This window comes from Pseudophryne corroboree, chromosome 5, assembly GCF_028390025.1.
Source record: "Pseudophryne corroboree isolate aPseCor3 chromosome 5, aPseCor3.hap2, whole genome shotgun sequence".
NCBI classification, from domain to species: Eukaryota; Metazoa; Chordata; class Amphibia; order Anura; family Myobatrachidae; genus Pseudophryne; species Pseudophryne corroboree.
In genome coordinates, this window is record NC_086448.1 from 191,368,692 (window position 1) to 191,392,399 (window position 23,708).

A 23,708-nucleotide genomic window follows, 5' to 3' on the forward strand; every position below is an offset into this window, starting at 1 on the left:
CGCATAGCAGACACGTACAGAGATGTTTACTCATACACGTTGTAGCATATGTGTAAGCAGGCAGAGCTCTATTATTCCTGGAGAAATTGTCCCTGTCACCTACACAGAGTGCAGTCAGGTATTTTGTTTGCATGTATTAAGAAGAATGTGGCCTATGTGTTCATTAAGGTCCAGAGATGGGATGGTGTCCTATAATAATTTACTGGGGATCAGTATGATATACTGGCAGCCGGGATGCCGGACGTCAGTATACCGACAACGGTATCCTGGCCGTCAGTATGCTGGCAACGAGGCGAGTGCATAGAGCACCCTTGCGGGCTCGTGGCTCGCTGCGTTCACCACAGGTTCTATTCCCACTCTATGGGGGTCATGGATATCCACGAGTGGGAATAAGCCCCTGTTAGCCTGGATTCCAGATGTTGGCATTGTCAGCTATTGGATTCCAGCGTCTGTATCCTGACCGGCGGGATCCCGACCGCCGGCAAATGAACTGCATCCCCTATACTGAGCTAATGAACTGACAAATAATAATAATACAACACAAATAAATATATATATTTAAAAGCCGTTATAAAAGTGAAAAATGGTCAAATTTCTAATGAGCAGCACAAAGTGCCATGGAAGGCCGGCCAGCTATAGGGCAGCTTAAGGCTTATCTTCTTATGAACATATTAATTATCATGTTTAGAAAGAACAATTTGCAAAAGTTCTATATAAAGTGTACAGTATACTAACAGACCTAAATGCTATTATACCATTTAATTCCTTATACGTTATGTTTAAAGTGAATACTTTTGGCAAGAATCATTTTCATAACAAGATAAAATAGCAAATTAAAAATGTAAAACCTCAATATCATTAATAACTGGTGTTGGATAAATGTTTTAATAAAAGAGAAATCAAAGTTATGTTATGCACAGGCTAGACTTGTGGACTTATTAAAATACATTTTTATGAATCTTTTACTTATGCAGAGTTCCTTTTGGCATACTTTGACATGAAGTGTTTTTATAAGAAGGACCTCAATCATTATGTCCTTGTTTTCATTATTAATCTAATGTGTCTTGCTTTGCAGGCAGGTTGTGTAGGATAGAGTTGTACAGAAAGCGCTTGGGCTATAAACAGTGGCTCTGTGAGGCCATACAGTACACACCTGAAGCTGCATGTTTGTCTGGGTGAGTTCCTCTGCTTTCTTTTCCAGTGACATCACCCAGACCTTCCTTTTCTGTCTGCACCGGGTAGCAGCTGCTCGGTTCCTTTCCAGAAACTTTCGCCGCCTCTCGTCTGGATCCTCGTCCACCACCCGCCTGCGTCGGCCTCCCGTGGGCTGAGGGGGCTGTATTGTCTGAGTGGGTTGCATTTGCTGTGCTGCTGGTGAGAGCTGGAAGGAGAAGAAAAGCTAATTGACTCTAAATCACTGAAACCTGACATCTGAAATCTGTAAAATGAGTAATGTCAGACAAAACATCATTCACATAACTTCTCTATATTTCTTAACCTCTAGTGCAGTTAAACACAGTTATCTATGCATTACGTAAATACGGAGCAACATGCAGTAAAGGAGGCACCAATAGCAAGGGCTGATGCACAGTGAGTACTATGCCAGTTTGGGTAGCGGAACGTGTGTGAAATCGCTGTGTGTATGCTCACGATGTGAAGACATACATACATTATGCACCGTTACACTGTGCGTATCTGGTACTTGTGACACTTATAGTGAGACAGGAGAAGTGGAAGGAGGGATAGAAGGGGGTCTGATGTAAGCTAAATGAGAGTGGGTCATGCACACCTGCAGACACACTCAATGCCGTTTCTTGGGGCAGGCGAGCAGTGCAACCGGATTGGGCGCCCGCAGCGGCACTAACTGTGGCTCCCTACTTCCCCTCCTATTTCTCCCCGAGTAACCCGCTCGGGGGGCGTAGTATCACGGAATGACGCGGTTGCGTCGTTACGTCACGACGCAACCCCGTCACTCCGCGAAACTCCCCCCCCCCCACCGAGCGGAGTACAGAGGGGAATCCAAGTTAGGAAGAGGGAAAGGCCGGTGCGAGGAGCGACTGGTGAGGCGTGTCGAAGAGCGGTAATCGCCTCTGTAAGTATTCTCTCTCTCTCTCAATGTGTAAAATGGGGACACCTGCCGTAATGTGTGAAATGGGGACTCTTGCCTGTCGCAGTGTGGGGATTTAATGTATCAAGGGCATTGCGGTGTGTGGCATAATATGGTGCAGGGGGCATTACTGTGTGGGGCTTAATATGGTAGAATTTTTTTTTCCTGTGGTGGTCGTGATCTGTTGGAGCAGGGTCAAAAACTGGATTGTGAGGTAGTATTTTCAGACGAGGCCATGCCCATTTAAATGAGGCCACACCCATTTAGATGAGGCCACGCCCCCTTGCCGGGTGCGCGTGCCCGTTTTTTTTATCTAGGTGTGTGTGTGTGTGGGGGGGGGGGGGGGCACATTTTTTAATGTCATGGGGGGGCGCATTTTTAAATCTCGCACTGCGATCCAAATTGGCTAGAAACAGCCCTGGACACACTCATATATGCCTGATAGGAGGTTACACAACTAAACTTATGTGCTGCCAAGGCGGATCTGCACACATCTTGAGATGTGTACAGTAAGCACATGAGTGAAAGTACACTATTATTACGTGCACTTTTTTTTAGAGTACTTTACATCCCTTTTTACAAACAACTCTGCCTTAGTAATTAAGCTGAAATCTCCAGCCAGTCAATATGAATAAGCCTGCTATCTGATGCAGGCATTTTCAGTGTTTGTCAATGTAGTCAGTAGTGGAGTAAGACTTCCTGTGGCACTGTGCAAACCTTTAGGGTTAGATAGATAATGTTTACCATGCTTCGGGCTTGATCAACATCTAAAGCACTTGGTGCACTAAGATCCACTTTACTGTAGTGAGAAGACACCTCAAGTTTAATAGAATACATTGGACCCCTACTTATAAAGGTCAAAGTTGCATCAGTGTATTTTAATGCAGAAGCTCTGGATCTAGGAACCTGGGCTGCAGATACTATTGGGTCCACAACTACCACCATGAGCAGATGAAGTGACATGGCTCCAGCTATATTATCTTTATCTACCAAATAATAAGCCAAACAGCTTAGTAAGATGCCCATTTATACATGTGTAAGTGGCGGATAGGGTTAACTCCCCCACCTCCCATTGCCTAACCCCAACTCCCCCTAGTGCTAACCGTACCCTCCCCCCCCCCCCGGGCCCTAAGTCTTACCCTGAACTCCAATACTTACCTACGGGATGTCATCTGTTGGGTGTTCCAGCGCTGGTCTAATGAGTGTTGTCGAGATTCTGGGGCCGGTCACATGACCGCCGGCATCCCACATATAGGGTCCCAAATGGTAAGTCTACAAATCCACCGATCATCTGCGTTTTTTTGTCCGCAGAATTTAAAACAGCAATACTATTAAGCAAAAAACACCTGGTATTGCACGGAATAGTTCTATAGTTTTAAATTCTGTGGGCAAAAGCACAGACAATAGGCGGCTTTGCCGCTTAGTAAATAAACCCCTAAACGTTCTGCAATGATAGCAAGAGTGTCAATTGCAGGATTGAAAATAATTTAAACCAAAACACTGTAGGGATGGCACATAACAATAAGTACAATAAAAAAAAAAAATTCCATGTAAATAGTCAATTATATTTGGATTTATTCTTTAAAAACGGTTTGTACAGAAAATATGTAATTATTTCATTTAATATTTAAAATGACTTTCATGGCTAAATGCACACAATAAATGCTGCTTATATATTTAAAGGAAAGCTGAAATGGTTAATACTTGTGTGTGCCGTAGGACTGTGGCATCCAGTCCCCCATCCTTTTCACACCCTTGGCTTTCCCATGATTAAATGGTGTTGGAATCATTTTTTTTATATAATTTTAGGAACTTGGCAGGACAGCCCCCGGATGTACAGGTCATTTTATAGAAAGCCAAATGAATCCATATTTAAAGTGAGAAAAGCCTGGAACCTATTCAGTTTAAAAACGTATGGAGCATAAAATTTTAGCAACGTCAATTGCATGTTATTGAGAAAATGTATTTCTATAGCACCAACATACTCAGCCGGTATTTACAATTGTGAATTCACACTAATAATAAATTATAATAAAAATAGAATTAACAAACAAGTCTATATATAATCTATATACTCAGCTACATTTTCCTTCCACCTACAGTGTGTAAAACGCTGCAATTGGCAGCGTCACTTAGATAGAGGTTGAAGATTCCTGATGCTATTTGCTGCAAATCGAGTCATCACTTGTCCCATCCACTTCACTGAGGATCCGGTAGGACAGGCTACTGGGAACTTACTGAAATTAGTGAGTCTCCCAAATATTTTGAGAGGAGGTAAGTATGCCATCTATGGGAACTGCGGTCTTGTCTTATAGGAACAATATATTCAAGGATTCAAAACAAACACAGTGATGGATCTGACCACTGAAAATATCCATAGTATGTATAAATCAAGTTATATATAATCCTGGATAAGAGTTCACTGCCAGACAACGTAATAGAAGGTCCTTACCTCTGGATGTCACCCCTCAATACATTATTACTGACATAAAACATGTTGATTCACAGTGACCAGTTCACTAGTTTAATTCAATGGGATATCCACCCAAATGAAAATGCTTGCAGCCAACGCCATTAAGCAGGCATCATTGGTTCATGCTTTTGTCACTGTTATTCATTAAGAATCGCTTGCATTTTGCATTTCCAAAATAATACTTCTAACTAAATATAAAGTAGTCCTAGTGCTTCAACCTGCACATACATATATATATATATATATATATATATATATATATAAAATGTAATATTGTACACTAAAGGATATAGGGGGTCATTCCGAGTTGATTGCTCGCTAGCAACTTTTTGCAGCGCTGCGATCAGATAGTCGCTGCCTATGGGTGAGTGTATTTTTGGTTTGCAAGTGTGTGAACGCTGTTGCAGCTGACGGCACAAAAAAAGTTTTTTGCAGTTCCTGAGTAGCTCTGGACTCACTCAGCCGCTGCGATCACTTGAGCCTGTCCGGTCCCGGAATTAACGTCAGACACCTGCCCTGCAAACGCTTGGACACACCTGCGTTTTTGCAAACACTCCCAGAAAACGGTCAGTTGATACCCACAAACGCCTACTTCCTGTCAATCACCTTGCGATCGGCAGTGCGAATGGATTCTTCGTTAAATCCATCGCCCAGCACCGATCCTCTTTGTACCCATACAACGTGCCTGCGCATTGCGGTGCATACGCATGCGCAGTTTTGCTGAGATTTAAACTGATCGCAGCGCTGCAAAAAGTTGCTAGCAAGCGATCAACTCGGAATGACCCCCATAAAGAGGTGACTAAAATGTATTATCACAGTGTTTATTTCTGTAACACACTGAGTCGCACAAAGCGAGACTGCAATGCGTAACAATGTGCAAAGTGGTGGCTGACAGACCCCACAGGAGGTAAAGTATTGTTCTCTCTGTAATTTAAGGCTTTAAAGGTAATCTAATGAGCGTTCCACTTGATGAAATGTAATCTAATCAGCTGTTCAATGCAACCCTACATAATAGTTGTTTATTTATTTTTAAATATACATACTGTAACAAATAGTTTTATTTAATCACTAATTTCCATGACGCACTTCTAAGAGAGAACAGTGCTGTCATTTTATTTTGTATGCAGGGAAAATATTGCCTGCTTTTTGCATGTAGCACCTAAGACCAGGGCAGCTTTATTTAGAGTTGATTTAGGATGCACCCCTTCACAATTCTAATCCATCAGAACATTTTGAATTCCCCCAACACCTGCAGCGCAACGTGGTTTTGCCAAGGTGCAAAACTGCTTTCCTTCTGGATTTATTTCTGTCAATGATCTTTAATGTGTACCTGGTAGATGTAATTGGGTTACACATCTTTGGCAATCTTTTGAGGCTTATGGGAGTAGGTGCGACCAAAGTTTTACAATCATCTTTAAATAATTTTTCATGTCATTGCATGTAAATTGTTTATGTAATGTACAGCGCTGCATGGAAAGTCAGTATTTAATATATTTTTTATTTAACAATAATATAAAAAAAATACAATTTAAAACATCCTTATCGTCTTCTTCATAGTTAATGTTTAGAACTGGGATCAACACGCCAGACCTCGGACCAAAATGTGGTCCATAATACACAGGGTAAATGCCCTTCTCCTTTAATGCTTAAGGAAATGACAAGACTCAAAGGTATGGGGCCACATGCTGATAGCTTTCATAAGGGATTTGACATTCCAATGTGACTTGTGCAATGTAATTTTTATCTACAGCCTACGCTACAGAATGTTATTTTGCATAGTACAGGGGTGATGTCACAACTGGCCAATTATAAGTTATAACATAGCTGCTATCTGACCGAAAGGAACATAGTGATAAGTGTCCATGTTTCATAGGCTAAATGCGAATTCTAGCTAATGTAATATAAATGGATACAATACAAACTATACTGTTTTATAATACAAAGTAGCACATTTGTGTAAGTCTGGATGGTCTTCTTGCCTTGTTTACTAAAGTAAAGACGTACAGGGAGTTTCCAATGTGCTGTAGATAAAATCACAAATCATGATGCTGCCATTTTAACCTCTTATTGCAGAAACTCAGGCTTGGCATAAGCATGGCAAGTATTCAAAGGCGTAGCCATTGGCACCTAAATTATTTCTGACATGCAGCCTCTGGTAAGGAAAAGATTTGTAATGGTGCTTATGCATTGAAGAGATTCACATTGATCAAAAGTGCCATTACATTAAGCCTGTAAGACTAAGTGCTGCCCTTGGGAGTCTGACAGGTGAGTGGAACTTAGATGGCACATGATTGGCATACAGAATTACCAGGGGTCATGTGATTACTTGGCAGCATTCAAGACTCTGACAGGGAAGACTTATGACCTTCTAGAAGTTCAATGATTTTAGGTTTCCTACCGATATACAGAATATTTGCTGTGACACGTTGGGTTATAATGCACGATACGGACCGCACAAGTCATCTTCTTGCATATCTGTGCCTCTAAGAAAATTGTTATTTGCATACAAAAAACCCTATACATATTGTAAGATTATGAAATCGGGAACAATCAAATGGCACGTATACAATACAAAATAAAATGAAACAAAAAATACACTGACTATGCTTCATCACATGCTTAGTATCAGTCTAATTGTATTTTGTATAATGTTGAATAAATATGAAATAATGGCTGAGGCTTCATAGCTATAGATTAGGCGAATATATACTGTCTTGTTACATTATAATGGATTGCTCCTGTTTACTATTATATTCAATCCAAAATGTATTTGCTGTACTGAGTAACAGGCATGCCATTTTACTTGTTTTAATACCTTCCTGAGGATCTGCTGACACTATCTATATACTATAGATATGCCATGAGGGGTCTTAATAGATATAGCTGGGACTGGCGGGTGCCCTGGTGGAGGAGGGGAGAGGGGTACAGCATGGGCAGGGGGGAAGGGGTCTGGCAGCTAGTGGGTGCTGAGAGAGGGTCTGGGGGGTGGAGGAGTTGGAGACAGAGTTCACGGTGAGGGCTGCAAATCACAATGGCTGCCAAGCCTCGCCCGCGCCCCCAGTCATAGTCTATTGATACTAGATGACATCAGGTCACATCATGACATCACGGCTACCCGCAAACTACAGTTTTCCGAATCCCAGATAAGGGAGACTCACGCGGTAAAGGACAGGTGAGTTAATCCATTTTCCTGAGTCAGTAATTATCCCATCTGCTTCCACAGACAGAAAACCTCAAAATGTGACCTGTTTCAGGTACTTGAGGACTAGAGTTGAGAACCACTGATCTAGAGAGCTAACGATCACTAATCTGCTGCTCTCTCAGACACTGATTACTTTCTATTATACAGAGGAACTCATTGTATTGATGTGAACAAAATTAGCATCTCATTTTATCTTAATATATCGAGTAGATATGACACAAAGCTGTCCTCTGGATAAATGTGTATCGGATCTGCAGAAGCAACAGCTTGGCCTCATTATATAAATATGTGGCATGACACATGGAAATACACTACAAAGTAAAGCAATGTAAAAATCCCATAAATGAAAATCACCTGTAGGTGAAAATCTTTAAAAGAAGGGAAAGTTTTTCAGGGTCATAGACTTCCGGGCCTAATTTTTTTTAAATTTTAAAAGACATTTGGTTAAAATATATAAAACATTATCTCTGTGACATGCAAAAAAAAAATATATATATATACTGTATAAGATAATCGTGCATTGCAAATTATGAAAATGACGTAATCTATCCCCACGTTTACTGATGTAAGCTGCTGTGTCTTTCCTCCGCTACATAGATGTGTGTTTATTTGAAAACTGCACCTGTAATGACTGTTCTGATTTTTATCTTTTTCATAATGAGGGCAGTAAATGAATGGACTCGTAGACTGAGTCTTAACGTTTCAGCGCGGCTGTCACATAAAAGACAGTCTGTTAATTTGTACATAGAGTATAGTATACATTTTTTTGAGGATTCGGAGGTCTGTAATTTATGTGTCTGCAGCCTTGTTTGTAACACATCTGCTGTCTGACTAGAATTTCAGCCAAAAAAAAGTTTACCTTCTTAATGTATTTACAACACAGATGAGCAGTTATGAGGTTGATTGAGAAACACCTTTTCTTTACACATATATATTATACCAGACAACAAATGTACGCTAGACATGAAGGGTAGAAGCATCTGAATGCAGGCTTGTGTTTCCCTTCAGTGGTTACTTAAAGGAAAGTACAGTAATTGATGTCTCTTGACGTCAAAAAAGGGTAATTATTAATCAAATATGTTTTTGGCTGGGAACAATTGTTGTGATTGTAGAAAGATGACTTTAAACAATGTACTTAAGTATTTTCTTTAATGAATCTACAAAGATGAGCATATATACCAATTCGCAGAAAGGTAATTTTTTTTATTGCGACTATTTAATGTCAAGTATTTAGAACAGCTTGGATGTTTCTTTTTAGGTTGTACATTAAGCATAGCTTCATTTTTAAGAGCATAACGAACATGTATTTTTGGTCATATATTTTAATGTTTATCTGAATTCACTAAATGTGTTTTTTTTGTTTTTTTGCAACCAATAAGTCATAATGATATGGCTTATTGGTTGCAAAATGTTAACTACAAAGCATTCAAATCAGATTTTTCATACAAGAAAAGGGCAGTCTGACAAAAAGAACTATATACACACAAAAAAAAACAATAGAAAAAATATGTTAAAGAAGATAATATTGCAATCAGGGGCGTAACTAGAACTTTGTGGGCCCCATAGTAAAATGTATAAGGGGCCACCCAACTTAGTATGCACTGTTCTGCAGATGTTTAGCACACTTATTTATCTGTGTATTGGTGATGGGCAAACACTGAGCTGTAGATGTCATTGCAGATGTTACACACCTGAGTGCTGTAAGGTGGCATAGACAGAACAACTTATACACAGTATAAACAATATAATCCACAGTGATTAGGAAGGCCAATCCTGCCTCATTCCCGGGATAACTGGGATCGAATTGTACAAATACTGTAGACCGGTATGTGTGTGAGGGAGCGGGCAGCCAGGCAACTTCAGATGTCCTGGTCCCGATGCTCTCCCTTCTCAGTTCCATGCTCATGAAGTGGTGTTGGTCTGCTTGTTTCTGAGGAATAGGGTGAGAGGAGGCGATGAATGTCCCGTTGGGGGTAAGAAGATGGCAGCTCCCACTGCGGTGAGGTTGTGTCCTGTTTTGCTACATCGGGTGGGTCATGTCTGTGGGGATCTTGCGTGGGTGTCAGGAGGAATAGGTGGCCCATTTTAAGGGAAAAGGGAAAAGCTTGTTCCCTGGGTGGAGAGCAAACCAAGGTGCAATTGCTCAATCCAGCCACTTAGAATGCAGCTCTACAGCGCAGGAGGTAAGAGGAGACCAGCACTAGGCAGCAGAGGGGACAACAGACCAGGATCACCTACCGGAGCATCTGGAGGCAGCAATCAGGGCGTCCGACACTCACTTGTAGCAGCTGTTGGGGCTACAGGAGTTCCTGGCGGCACACGTAACAGGCAGAGACTCCGGGCACTGCCGGGAAACAGCCACGGGGGCAAATAGTGGGAGGCAGGAGGCAGCCAAACAGCACCCACAGCAGAGCACACCTTCCCACAGAACCCAGGTACAACGGGCACCACAGAGTGGCGGAGGGCGGCACTGTCGGACAGTAAGTGACAGTACCGGTGACACCCCTCCCATACCACCTCCCCACCCCTGTCCTACCAGGAAGTAAACAGCTGGGCGGCAGCGTGCTACTAAAACAAAAAAATAAAAATAAAATAAAAACAGTGCAGTCGGTTTGCATGCTGGATCTTGGGGCCCGTTAAGCGGCCGGGCCCCATAGCAGCTGAATTCTCTGCACCCTCTATAGTTATGCCACTAATTGCAATAGAAATTAAAATAATAAACGTGCGAAGAAAAAACATACTATACAGTAATTTAAATAAGAAACCAGTACTCAGTAAGGTATAAACAGCAACATTTTTCAACAGTATTATTAACATTTTGTAACATACAGAGATTTAAAAAAATCTCATAGGTCATGGAGGTCACTCAGTACATCTAACTGGTGAAGGTAGTGAAGTGCTGCCTGCCCCACATGGCTCTTCCTTCTTCCTCCACAGGCTCTGGAGTAGATAAGACAGGGCAGACACTTTGACTAAAGCTGGGTATACACTTGTCCAATCCTTCAGGGATCCAACTACAGATCAGATTATTTATACAATCCTACTGTTTGCAGATTCTACATCCAATCTACATACCTCCAAACTTTTGATTTTGCTAAAGTGGGACACACGCGCGGTGAAGCAGCGCGCGTTCCTGGAAAATGGGTGTGGTCCAAGAAAAGGGGGCGTGGCTTCACGGGAGGACCCGCGATCGCGAGCCATGCCCCCGTTTTTGTCACTGAGTGGGCATGCCCAGCGCTCTGTGAGCTGCTGGCATGCCCCCTCTCCCTCTGACTCCAGTGAATAGACGCTCTTCACCGCTGCTCTGCTAAGCAGGGCAGCAAGTAGATGAGTCTCCCAACTGCCCCCCCCCCCCCCACCGCGGGACACTGCGGCCCGCGGGTGGGAGAGCGGGACAGTCCCCAACAAACAGGACTGTCCCGCGAAAATTGGGACAGTTGGGAGGTATGAATCTACACATATTCACAGGGATTAATTGGAAGATGGACTAGACAAACCAGTCATACAGAGCATACAGACTTTAAAATTGGTCTAATGATTGGCGATCTGGTTTCCTGATTTTTCAGCAGGTTTAAAAATCTTTGACAAGACCAGGCAACCAGGATTAGCTGAAACCAGATGCCTTGTGGGTGTACACACAACTAATTGGTCTGGTTGGATCGAATAAGAATTAGACAAGTGTATACCTACAGTAGTTTAAGTGATGGTCTAGGTTTGCAGTGGTAGGGCTGGTCTTGTCAGTCTCAGAACAGACCATAGCACATTATTATACAGACGTTTTCTAATGCATAGATACACTGTTATGCCATATTACCCTCTTCTATTACTATTTTAGCAATCAGAATGAACAGGCCTGTTATTTAAAGCTAGACATATAAAATGCACGTCACAGAGCATAATGGGCCTGATTCGGTAGCAAGGCAGAAAAAGCACGTAAGTTTGTGTCTGGAACAAACCATGTTGCCATGCAAGGGAAGGAAATACATTTATATTGTTTCTGTGCAGGGTAAATACTGGCTGCTTATGCACGTAGCCCACAAATGTTAGACAGCTTTATTTTTACATTACAATTTAGATTTAATTTTGGACACACCCCACCCAAATCTAAATCTCTCTGCACATGCTACATCCTCCCCACCTGCAGTTCTACATGGTTTTGCCCAGTTTCTTGGTTTGCTACCACATCTGAATGTCTTATTTATCCCCAAACTAAAAATTCAATATTTTAAGAAAAATCTGGTCACACAAAATTACATAACCTGGAGTCTGATATACAGATTGTCTTGCAGGATCCCCAGTAAATTGCATGGGCACCAGAGCCAGCCCTAGGCATAGGCAAACTAGGCAAATGCCTAGGGCATTTGGCATGACTAGGGGCGCAAGCAGCTTGTGCTAATTAAAATGATATGCAGCATGCCTATATTCTGTGTGTGACTGCAGCTGTATCTGCATATGAAATGCTATGCTACAGTACAGTGTATTCCTGGAAATCACTGTAATGTAGAATTCTGTATGCAGATACAGCCACAGTCGCACACACAGAACATAGGCATGCTGCATATCATTTTAATTAGCACAAGCTGCTTGTGCGTCCTAGTCACATAGTAATGCAAATAATGCATTTTCGTCCAAAAAAGGTACACAAAGTTAGCATAGCTAACCGATAGGTGCCAGCTGTCTCATGCCAGGCATCTCCTGCTGTATGGTGTATTGAGGCAAGGTGTATGAGGACACATCTGTATCCAAGTAGTGGCAGAGGTCACAGTGTTAGCGGCAGTGTGAGTGCCGTGTACGGGTGGGTTGGTTAAGCAATAGTTTTCGGCATATGTGTAAAGGGCATTATGTGTGTCATGTATAAATGCATTAATAAAGATTGACATAATGTGTAAGGTGCATTATGTTTATAAGGACATTAATAATGTGTGTCATATGTGTGAGGGCATTACTGTGTGGTATTATGTGTAAAAAATACATTACTAATGTGTGCCATTATGTGTATAAGGTGCTCTACTGTGTGGCGTAACATAAAGTATATAAAGGGCACTACTGTGTGGTCTAATGTGAATAAAGAGCAATATGGTGTGATGTAATGTGAATAAGGGGCACTACTGTGAGGAGTAACGTATATAAGGTAAAGTGGTACTACTGTGCGATGTAACGTGAATAATATAATGATATAATGTGAATAAAGTTGCACTACTGTGTGGCGTAATTTGAACTGGGGGTAATATTTTGTGGCCATGCCCCTTCCCAGCAAAAACATGCCCCTTTTTGGGCTACACAGCGAATGTGCGCACTGTTCCTATTTAAAATACAGGGGGTAGGAGCACCAAAATGAGAACTGCTATGGGTGAGGAATGATGGTGCTGGGAAAGAGATGCAGGGTCAGAGGCAGAACTAGTGGCGGTTCTAAGAGGCACCAGCCAAAATCTTACCTAGGGCATCAAATTGGTTAGGGCTGGCTCTGATGGGCATGCTACAGTCAATGAACAAAAAGCTGCCTTTCTGACAGAAGGCCGCATCGTGGGAGCGAGGAGAGTATGGCAGACATCGTGAAACTCTCCTCAGGCAGCATGCAGGAGCAAACTAAGCATCAGTTGGCTTGCATAACCTGTCAGATTACCGTCAGAAAACAATAACATAAGCAAGCAATATTATTGGGATAGTTTTAATTAGAATATTTCACCCAAAACTGAATGTTCTGTTGCAATTTGTTCATATGCGTGTTCCATTACAACTCTGTCACACAAATTGCAATGAACAAATTGACATTTAGTTTATACAGATGTGTCATCACTCTGAGTTACTGCACTGTATATGGTGCGAAAAGCATGGCCTGACTGCACAATCTACCACGGGTAGTCCTGGATTTTTCATACTTTTTCCTGAATTAAAGTCTGAGTCGCACCCAGCTGCTGCATGCCTGCGCCAGTATCCAGAGCACCTATGCATTCTACATTTATTGCATTAGCGATGCAAATAACAGGCATATTTAGTGATATAGAAACAACTTTGCCTGGTCTAGAAACCATACATCCAAGCAACACTGTTATCATTTGCCAGATACTTTGAGGCATTATCCTAAGACAACACACTTCAGCAAGCTGTTTTCTGACTAACGTCCACTCTACACCCCTACTATGAAGACATTAACACTAGTGATGAGCGGGTTCGGTTCCTCTGAATCCGAACCCGCCCGAACTTCAGTTTTTTCTTCACGGGTCCAAGCGACTCGGATCTTCCCGCCTTGCTCGGTTAACCCGAGCGCGCCCGAACGTCATCATCCCGCTGTCGGATTCTCGCGAGACTCGGATTCTATATAAGGAGCCGCGCGTCGCCGCCATTTTCACACGTGCATTGAGAGTCATAGGGAGAGGACGTGGCTGGCGTCCTCTCCGTTTAGAGAAGAGAGAGACACAGTAGAGACGAGAGAGACACAGTATTTTGGGGAGCATTATTACTATTAGGAGGAGTACTACTATACTACTATACTACTTGCTGAAGTGATATAGATTAGATAGTGTGACTGTGTATTGTATTAATTATCTGACTTGTGGGGGAGACACTGACAGTGGGGAGCAGTTAGAGTCTGAGAGCAGGACTCAGGAGTACATATAACGTACAGTGCACACTTTTGCTGCCAGAGTCAGTGCCACACTGCCATTGTTGTGACCACACTGACCACCAGTATAATAATATATTTTGTGATTGTCTGCTTAGGACTCGGAGTACTAGTTGCAAGTTGCAACGTGACCTGACCACCAGTTTAATAATCAATCACCACCAGTTTAATATATATATATATATATATATATAATTGTATATAATATATATATATATATATATATATATATAATATTGTATACCACCTACCCGTGGTTTTTTTTTTTTCATTCTTCTTTATACATACTACTATAGTAGCTTACTGTAGCAGTCGGCGGTGCTGCTGACCTGACAGTGTCCAGCAGGTCCGTCATCAGTCATTACATAATAAATATATATAGTACCTGTCCGGCTGCAGTACTAGTGATATTATATTGATTTCATCTCATTATCAATAATTTATCATCCAGTCTAGACTCTATATTAGCAGCAGACACAGTACGTTAGTCCACGGCTGTAGCTACCTCTGTGTTGGCACTCGGCAGTCCATCCATAATTGTATACCACCTACCCGTGGTTTTTTTTTTTCTTTCTTCTTTGTACATACTACTATAGTATAGTAGCTTACTGTAGCAGTCTGCGGTGCTGCTGAGCTGACAGTGTCCAGCAGGTCCGTCATCAGTCATCATTACCTAATAAATATATTATCTACCTGTCCGGCTGCAGTACTAGTGATATTATATATACATACATATATATATTGATTTCATCTCATTATCAATCATCCAGTCTATATTAGCAGCAGACACAGTACGTTAGTCCACGGCTGTAGCTACCTCTGTGTCGGCACTCGGCAGTCCATCCATAATTGTATACCACCTACCCGTGGTTTTTTTTTTTTCTTTCTTCTTTGTACATACTACTATAGTATAGTAGCTTACTGTAGCAGTCTGCGGTGCTGCTGAGCTGACAGTGTCCAGCAGGTCCGTCATCAGTCATCATTACCTAATAAATATATTATCTACCTGTCCGGCTGCAGTACTAGTGATATTATATATACATACATATATATATTGATTTCATCTCATTATCAATCATCCAGTCTATATTAGCAGCAGACACAGTACGTTAGTCCACGGCTGTAGCTACCTCTGTGTCGGCACTCGGCAGTCCATCCATAATTGTATACCACCTACCCGTGGTTTTTTTTTTCTTTCTTCTTTGTACATACTACTATAGTATAGTAGCTTACTGTAGCAGTCTGCGGTGCTGCTGAGCTGACAGTGTCCAGCAGGTCCGTCATCAGTCATCATTACCTAATAAATATATTATCTACCTGTCCGGCTGCAGTACTAGTGATATTATATATACATACATATATATATTGATTTCATCTCATTATCAATCATCCAGTCTATATTAGCAGCAGACACAGTACGTTAGTCCACGGCTGTAGCTACCTCTGTGTCGGCACTCGGCAGTCCATCCATAATTGTATACCACCTACCCGTGGTTTTTTTTTTTCTTTCTTCTTTGTACATACTACTATAGTATAGTAGCTTACTGTAGCAGTCTACGGTGCTGCTGAGCTGACAGTGTCCAGCAGGTCCGTCATCAGTCATCATTACCTAATAAATATATTATCTACCTGTCCGGCTGCAGTACTAGTGATATTATATATACATACATATATATATTGATTTCATCTCATTATCATCCAGTCTATATTAGCAGCAGACACAGTACGGTAGTCCACGGCTGTAGCTACCTCTGTGTCGGCACTCGGCAGTCCATCCATAATTGTATACCACCTACCCGTGGTTTTTTTTTTTTCTTTCTTCTTTGTACATACTACTATAGTATAGTAGCTTACTGTAGCAGTCTGCGGTGCTGCTGAGCTGACAGTGTCCAGCAGGTCCGTCATCAGTCATCATTACCTAATAAATATATTATCTACCTGTCCGGCTGCAGTACTAGTGATATTATATATACATACATATATATATTGATTTCATCTCATTATCATCCAGTCTATATTAGCAGCAGACACAGTACGGTAGTCCACGGCTGTAGCTACCTCTGTGTCGGCACTCGGCAGTCCATCCATAATTGTATACCACCTACCCGTGGTTTTTTTTTTTCTTTCTTCTTTGTACATACTACTATAGTATAGTAGCTTACTGTAGCAGTCTGCGGTGCTGCTGAGCTGACAGTGTCCAGCAGGTCCGTCATCAGTCATCATTACCTAATAAATATATTATCTACCTGTCCGGCTGCAGTACTAGTGATATTATATATACATACATATATATATTGATTTCATCTCATTATCATCCAGTCTATATTAGCAGCAGACACAGTACGGTAGTCCACGGCTGTAGCTACCTCTGTGTCGGCACTCGGCAGTCCATCCATAAGTATACTAGTATCCATCCATCTCCATTGTTTACCTGAGGTGCCTTTTAGTTGTGCCTATTAAAATATGGAGAACAAAAATGTTGAGGTTCCAAAATTAGGGAAAGATCAAGATCCACTTCCACCTCGTGCTGAAGCTGCTGCCACTAGTCATGGCCGAGATGATGAAATGCCAGCAACGTCGTCTGCCAAGGCCGATGCCCAATGTCATAGTACAGAGCATGTCAAATCCAAAACACCAAATATCAGTAAAAAAAAGGACTCCAAAACCTAAAATAAAATTGACGGAGGAGAAGCGTAAACTTGCCAATATGCCATTTACCACACGGAGTGGCAAGGAACGGCTGAGGCCCTGGCCTATGTTCATGGCTAGTGGTTCAGCTTCACATGAGGATGGAAGCACTCAGCCTCTCGCTAGAAAACTGAAAAGACTCAAGCTGGCAAAAGCACCGCAAAGAACTGTGCGTTCTTCGAAATCCCAAATCCACAAGGAGAGTCCAATTGTGTCGGTTGCGATGCCTGACCTTCCCAACACTGGACGTGAAGAGCATGCGCCTTCCACCATTTGCACGCCCCCTGCAAGTGCTGGAAGGAGCACCCGCAGTCCAGTTCCTGATAGTCAGATTGAAGATGTCAGTGTTGAAGTACACCAGGATGAGGAGGATATGGGTGTTGCTGGCGCTGGGGAGGAAATTGACCAGGAGGATTCTGATGGTGAGGTGGTTTGTTTAAGTCAGGCACCCGGGGAGACACCTGTTGTCCGTGGGAGGAATATGGCCGTTGACATGCCTGGTGAAAATACCAAAAAAATCAGCTCTTCAGTGTGGAGGTATTTCAACAGAAATGCGGACAACAGGTGTCAAGCCGTGTGTTGCCTTTGTCAAGCTGTAATAAGTAGGGGTAAGGACGTTAACCACCTCGGAACATCCTCCCTTATACGTCACCTGCAGCGCATTCATAATAAGTCAGTGACAAGTTCAAAAACTTTGGGTGACAGCGGAAGCAGTCCACTGACCAGTAAATCCCTTCCTCTTGTAACCAAGCTCACGCAAACCACCCCACCAACTCCCTCAGTGTCAATTTCCTCCTTCCCCAGGAATGCCAATAGTCCTGCAGGCCATGTCACTGGCAATTCTGACGAGTCCTCTCCTGCCTGGGATTCCTCCGATGCATCCTTGCGTGTAACGCCTACTGCTGCTGGCGCTGCTGTTGTTGCTGCTGGGAGTCGATGGTCATCCCAGAGGGGAAGTCGGAAGACCACTTGTACTACTTCCAGTAAGCAATTGACTGTCCAACAGTCCTTTGCGAGGAAGATGAAATATCACAGCAGTCATCCTGCTGTAAAGCGGATAACTGAGGCCTTGACAACTATGTTGGTGTTAGACGTGCGTCCGGTATCCGCCGTTAGTTCACAGGGAACTAGACAATTTCTTGAGGTAGTGTGCCCCCGTTACCAAATACCATCTAGGTTCCACTTCTCTAGGCAGGCGATACCGAAAATGTACACAGACCTCAGAAAAAGACTCACCAGTGTCCTAAAAAATGCAGCTGTACCCAATGTCCACTTAACCACGGACATGTGGACAAGTGGAGCAGGGCAGGGTCAGGACTATATGACTGTGACAGCCCACTGGGTAGATGTATGGACTCCCGCCGCAAGAACAGCAGCGGCGGCACCAGTAGCAGCATCTCGCAAACGCCAACTCTTTCCTAGGCAGGCTACGCTTTGTATCACCGCTTTCCAGAATACGCACACAGTTGAAAACCTCTTACGGCAACTGAGGAAGATCATCGCGGAATGGCTTACCCCAATTGGACTCTCCTGTGGATTTGTGGCATCGGACAACGCCAGCAATATTGTGTGTGCATTAAATATGGGCAAATTCCAGCACGTCCCATGTTTTGCACATACCTTGAATTTGGTGGTGCAGAATTTTTTAAAAAACGACAGGGGCGTGCAAGAGATGCTGTCGGTGGCCAGAAGAATTGCGGGACACTTTCGGCGTACAGGCACCACGTACAGAAGACTGGAGCACCACCAAAAACTACTGAACCTGCCCTGCCATCATCTGAAGCAAGAAGTGGTAACGAGGTGGAATTCAACCCTCTATATGCTTCAGAGGTTGGAGGAGCAGCAAAAGGCCATTCAAGCCTATACAATTGAGCACGATATAGGAGGTGGAATGCACCTGTCTCAAGTGCAGTGGAGAATGATTTCAACGTTGTGCAAGGTTCTGATGCCCTTTGAACTTGCCACACGTGAAGTCAGTTCAGACACTGCCAGCCTGAGTCAGGTCATTCCCCTCATCAGGCTTTTGCAGAAGAAGCTGGAGACATTGAAGGAGGAGCTAACACGGAGCGATTCCGCTAGGCATGTGGGACTTGTGGATGGAGCCCTTAATTCGCTTAACAAGGATTCACGGGTGGTCAATCTGTTGAAATCAGAGTACTACATTTTGGCCACCGTGCTCGATCCTAGATTTAAAGCCTACCTTGGATCTCTCTTTCCGGCAGACACAAGTCTGCTGGGGTTGAAAGACCTGCTGGTGAGAAAATTGTCAAGTCAAGCGGAACGCGACCTGTCAACATCTCTTCCTTCACATTCTCCCGCAACTGGGGGTGCGAGGAAAAGGCTCAGAATTCCGAGCCCACCCGCTGGCGGTGATGCAGGGCAGTCTGGAGCGACTGCTGATGCTGACATCTGGTCCGGACTGAAGGACCTGACAACGATTACGGACATGTCGTCTACTGTCACTGCATATGATTCTCTCACCATTGAAAGAATGGTGGAGGATTATATGAGTGACCGCATCCAAGTAGGCACGTCACACAGTCCGTACTTATACTGGCAGGAAAAAGAGGCAATTTGGAGGCCCTTGCACAAACTGGCTTTATTCTACCTAAGTTGCCCTCCCACAAGTGTGTACTCCGAAAGAGTGTTTAGTGCCGCCGCTCACCTTGTCAGCAATCGGCGTACGAGGTTACATCCAGAAAATGTGGAGAAGATGATGTTCATTAAAATGAATTATAATCAATTCCTCCGTGGAGACATTGACCAGCAGCAATTGCCTCCACAAAGTACACAGGGAGCTGAGATGGTGGATTCCAGTGGGGACGAATTGATAATCTGTGAGGAGGGGGATGTACACGGTGATATATCGGAGGATGATGATGAGGTGGACATCTTGCCTCTGTAGAGCCAGTTTGTGCAAGGAGAGATTAATTGCTTCTTTTTTGGTGGGGGTCCAAACCAACCCGTCATTTCAGTCACAGTCGTGTGGCTGACCCTGTCACTGAAATGATGGGTTGGTTAAAGTGTGCATGTCCTGTTTATACAACATAAGGGTGGGTGGGAGGGCCCAAGGACAATTCCATCTTGCACCTCTTTTTTCTTTAATTTTTCTTTGCGTCATGTGCTGTTTGTGGAATGTTTTTTGGAAGGGCCATCCTGCGTGACACTGCAGTGCCACTCCTAGATGGGCCCGGTGTTTGTGTCGGCCACTAGGGTCGCTTATCTTACTCACACAGCTACCTCATTGCGCCTCTTTTTTTCTTTGCGTCATGTGCTGTTTGGGGAGGGTTTTTTGGAAGGGACATCCTGCGTGACACTGCAGTGCCACTCCTAGATAGGCCCGGTGTTTGTGTCGGCCACTAGGGTCGCTTATCTTACTCACACAGCTACCTCATTGCGCCTCTCTTTTTCTTTGCGTCATGTGCTGTTTGGGGAGGGTTTTTTGGAAGGGACATCCTGCGTGACACTGCAGTGCCACTCCTAGATGGGCCCGGTGTTTGTGTCGGCCACTAGGGTCGCTTATCTTACTCACACAGCTACCTCATTGCGCCTCTTTTTTTCTTTGCGTCATGTGCTGTTTGGGGAGGGTTTTTTGGAAGAGACATCCTGCGTGACACTGCAGTGCCACTCCTATATGGGCCCGGTGTTTGTGTCGGCCACTAGGGTCGCTTATCTTACTCACACAGCTACCTCATTGCGCCTCTTTTTTTCTTTGCGTCATGTGCTGTTTGGGGAGGGTTTTTTGGAAGGGACATCCTGCGTGACACTGCAGTGCCACTCCTAGATGGGCCCGGTGTTTGTGTCGGCCACTAGGGTCGCTTATCTTACTCACACAGCTACCTCATTGCGCCTCTTTTTTTCTTTGCGTCATGTGCTGTTTGGGGAGGGTTTTTTGGAAGGGACATCCTGCGTGACACTGCAGTGCCACTCCTAGATGGGCCCGGTGTTTGTGTCGGCCACTAGGGTTGCTTATCTTACTCACACAGCTACCTCATTGCGCCTCTTTTTTTCTTTGCGTCATGTGCTGTTTGGGGAGGTTTTTTTTGGAAGGGACATCCTGCGTGACACTGCAGTGCCACTCCTAGATGGGCCCGGTGTTTGTGTCGGCCACTAGGGTCGCTTATCTTACTCACACAGCTACCTCATTGCGCCTCTTTTTTTCTTTGCGTCATGTGCTGTTTGGGGAGGGTTTTTTGGAAGGGACATCCTGCGTGACACTACAGTGCCACTCCTAGATGGGCCCGGTGTTTGTGTCGGCCACTAGGGTCGCTTAGCTTAGTCATCCAGCGACCTAGGTGCAAATTTTAGGACTAAAAATAATATTGTGAGGTGTGAGGTATTCAGAATAGACTGAAAATGAGTGTAAATTATGGTTTTTGAGGTTAATAATACTTTGGGATCAAAATGACCCCCAAATTCTATGATTTAAGCTGTTTTTTAGGGTTTTTTGAAAAAAACACCAGAATCCAAAACACACCCGAATCAGACAAAAAAAATTCGGTGAGGTTTTGCCAAAACGCGGTCGAACCCAAAACACGGCCGCGGAACCGAACCCAAAACCAAAACACAAAACCCGAAAAATTTCCGGTGCACATCACTAATTAACACTGTATATTATGTATCTTCACCTTTATCTGTATAGTACACAGCATTGTCCAAGTGAAATATCTATGCTGAGACTACAACAACATGAAATGTTGTTTTACTGATTATAAAACACATCTGCTGGTTTACAAAGGTGTTTAGACTAAGAGTTGCCATGACAGTCTTCTCTTTCCCATGACCACTTTACTATTTCCGGATCTTTTTTGACAATCTTAAGGGGCCTACACACGGTGCGATATGCATCCGTGATTTAAACCAAATGGTTTAAATCGAATATGCTGCATATCACACCGTGTGTATCCGCATCGGTATCGCAAGCCCACATCTCATGTGCATGCATGCCAGATGTGATCAGATCGCAAGCAAACACAGTGCATATCGCATCGTGTGTACAGAAAAGCTTTGTGATCCGTATTTACGTCACCCAAGCCACTCCCTGAGCCCTCCTCTTTTCACACTGCACGGAGAAAGGAAAGGAAGCCATCAAGCAGCAGCCAGAGCCTTGAGTCTTGGTAAGTAACAAAAACCACTGACCACCAATGTTTTTACTTATAGTGACCACCGCTATTTACTGTATCCCCTGTGGTAAGGTGCCATCCACACCCCTGTAATACCAATCCACTATTTAAATTAGCTTTTTTTTTTAGCACGGTACAAATCGTACATGGGCCCTCATTCCGAGTTGTTCGCTCACTAGCTGCTTTTAGCAGCCGTGCAAACGCTAAGCCGCCGCCCTCTGGGAGTGTATTTTAGCTTAGCAGATGTGCGAACGAAAGGATCGCAGCGCGGTTACAAAAAAAATATTGTGCCGTTTCTGAGCAGCTCCAGACCTACTCAGCGCTTGCGATCACTTCAGACAATTTAGTTCCTGTTTTGACGTCGCGAACACGCCCTGCGTTCGGCCAGCCACGCCTGCGTTTCCCCAGGCACGCCTGCGTTTGTATCTGACACGCCTGCGTTTTTCCACACACTCCCCAAAAACGGTTAGTTACCTCCCAGAAACACCCACTTTATGTCAATCACTCTGCGGCCAGCAGTGCGACTAAAAAGCTACGCTAGACCTTGTGTGAAACTACTTCGGCTGTTGTGAAAGTACGTCACACGTGCGCATTGCGCCACATACGCATGCGCAGAAGTGCCATTTTTTTGCCTAAACGCTGCGCTGCGAACGAAAACAGCAAGCAAACAACTCGGAATGACCACCATGGTACAAATCGCACATGGTTCAAATCGCACAGTGTGTATGTGTAATATCGTCTCCCGAGACATCAAGGGAAATTGCATTGTACAAATCTCACATGGTACAAATCTCACCATGTGTAGGCCCCTTTAGCGAGATGCAATAATTGTGTCACTGTAGCTTGAGGATGTGGCGTACTGTTATTGAGTACATGTTACATGATTGGGGGTGGGGTATAAAGTATTTGGTGATGTGACCAATTCCAGAAAGGACTGGCATAAAGACTCTGTGCTGGGCCACACTTAAATGAAAAATATTAAAACTTAACTTTTAATTACGTCAAGTAAAATAAGATTTATACACAGATTTATAAACAGAAGGACACAAAAAACTTAAAAGGTTTTCACCTCCACATTCAAAATGTTGTTCAATGTTATTAAAACATTATGTTCTGGGACATCCCCAGAACGTAAACGTAGGAGTGTGCCTAGGTGGAAATATTAAAAAGAAAAATGAAATCACAGTGGTTATCTGAAGGGGGAAAGGTGCAGGTAAGGTCAAAGGTTTCTCCAGCACTTCTGCTTACCTGCACCTTTCTCTGTCCATACAAATAAGCACCAAGCTTATATCCATTATCTCATAGACTCATAGGCAGCCATCCTAGTTATAACAGGGATTTTGGAACGGAGGGTACTACATATAGGACATTAATATAGTCCTTATAACTATATATCAACCTCTGTTTCCATATATTTATATTAACATACACCTGTTGGATATCCATGTTCAGGACTTAGAAGCACCATATATTTGACAATAACAAAGTCCATA

General features: G+C 43.4%; 1 protein-coding gene across 5 annotated transcripts in view; it reads right to left on the minus strand.

The window, feature by feature from the left end:
- The window catches only part of CREB5 (cAMP responsive element binding protein 5), a 775,500-nt gene that overhangs the window by 25,519 nt on the left and 726,273 nt on the right, over window positions 1-23,708 (minus strand). For all 5 annotated transcript variants that reach the window (XM_063921976.1, XM_063921974.1, XM_063921972.1 and 2 more), the window contains one exon: window positions 1,154-1,381. In XM_063921976.1, coding sequence (XP_063778046.1) covers window positions 1,154-1,381 — 228 coding nt within the window. The remainder of the gene's footprint in view (window positions 1-1,153; window positions 1,382-23,708) is intronic.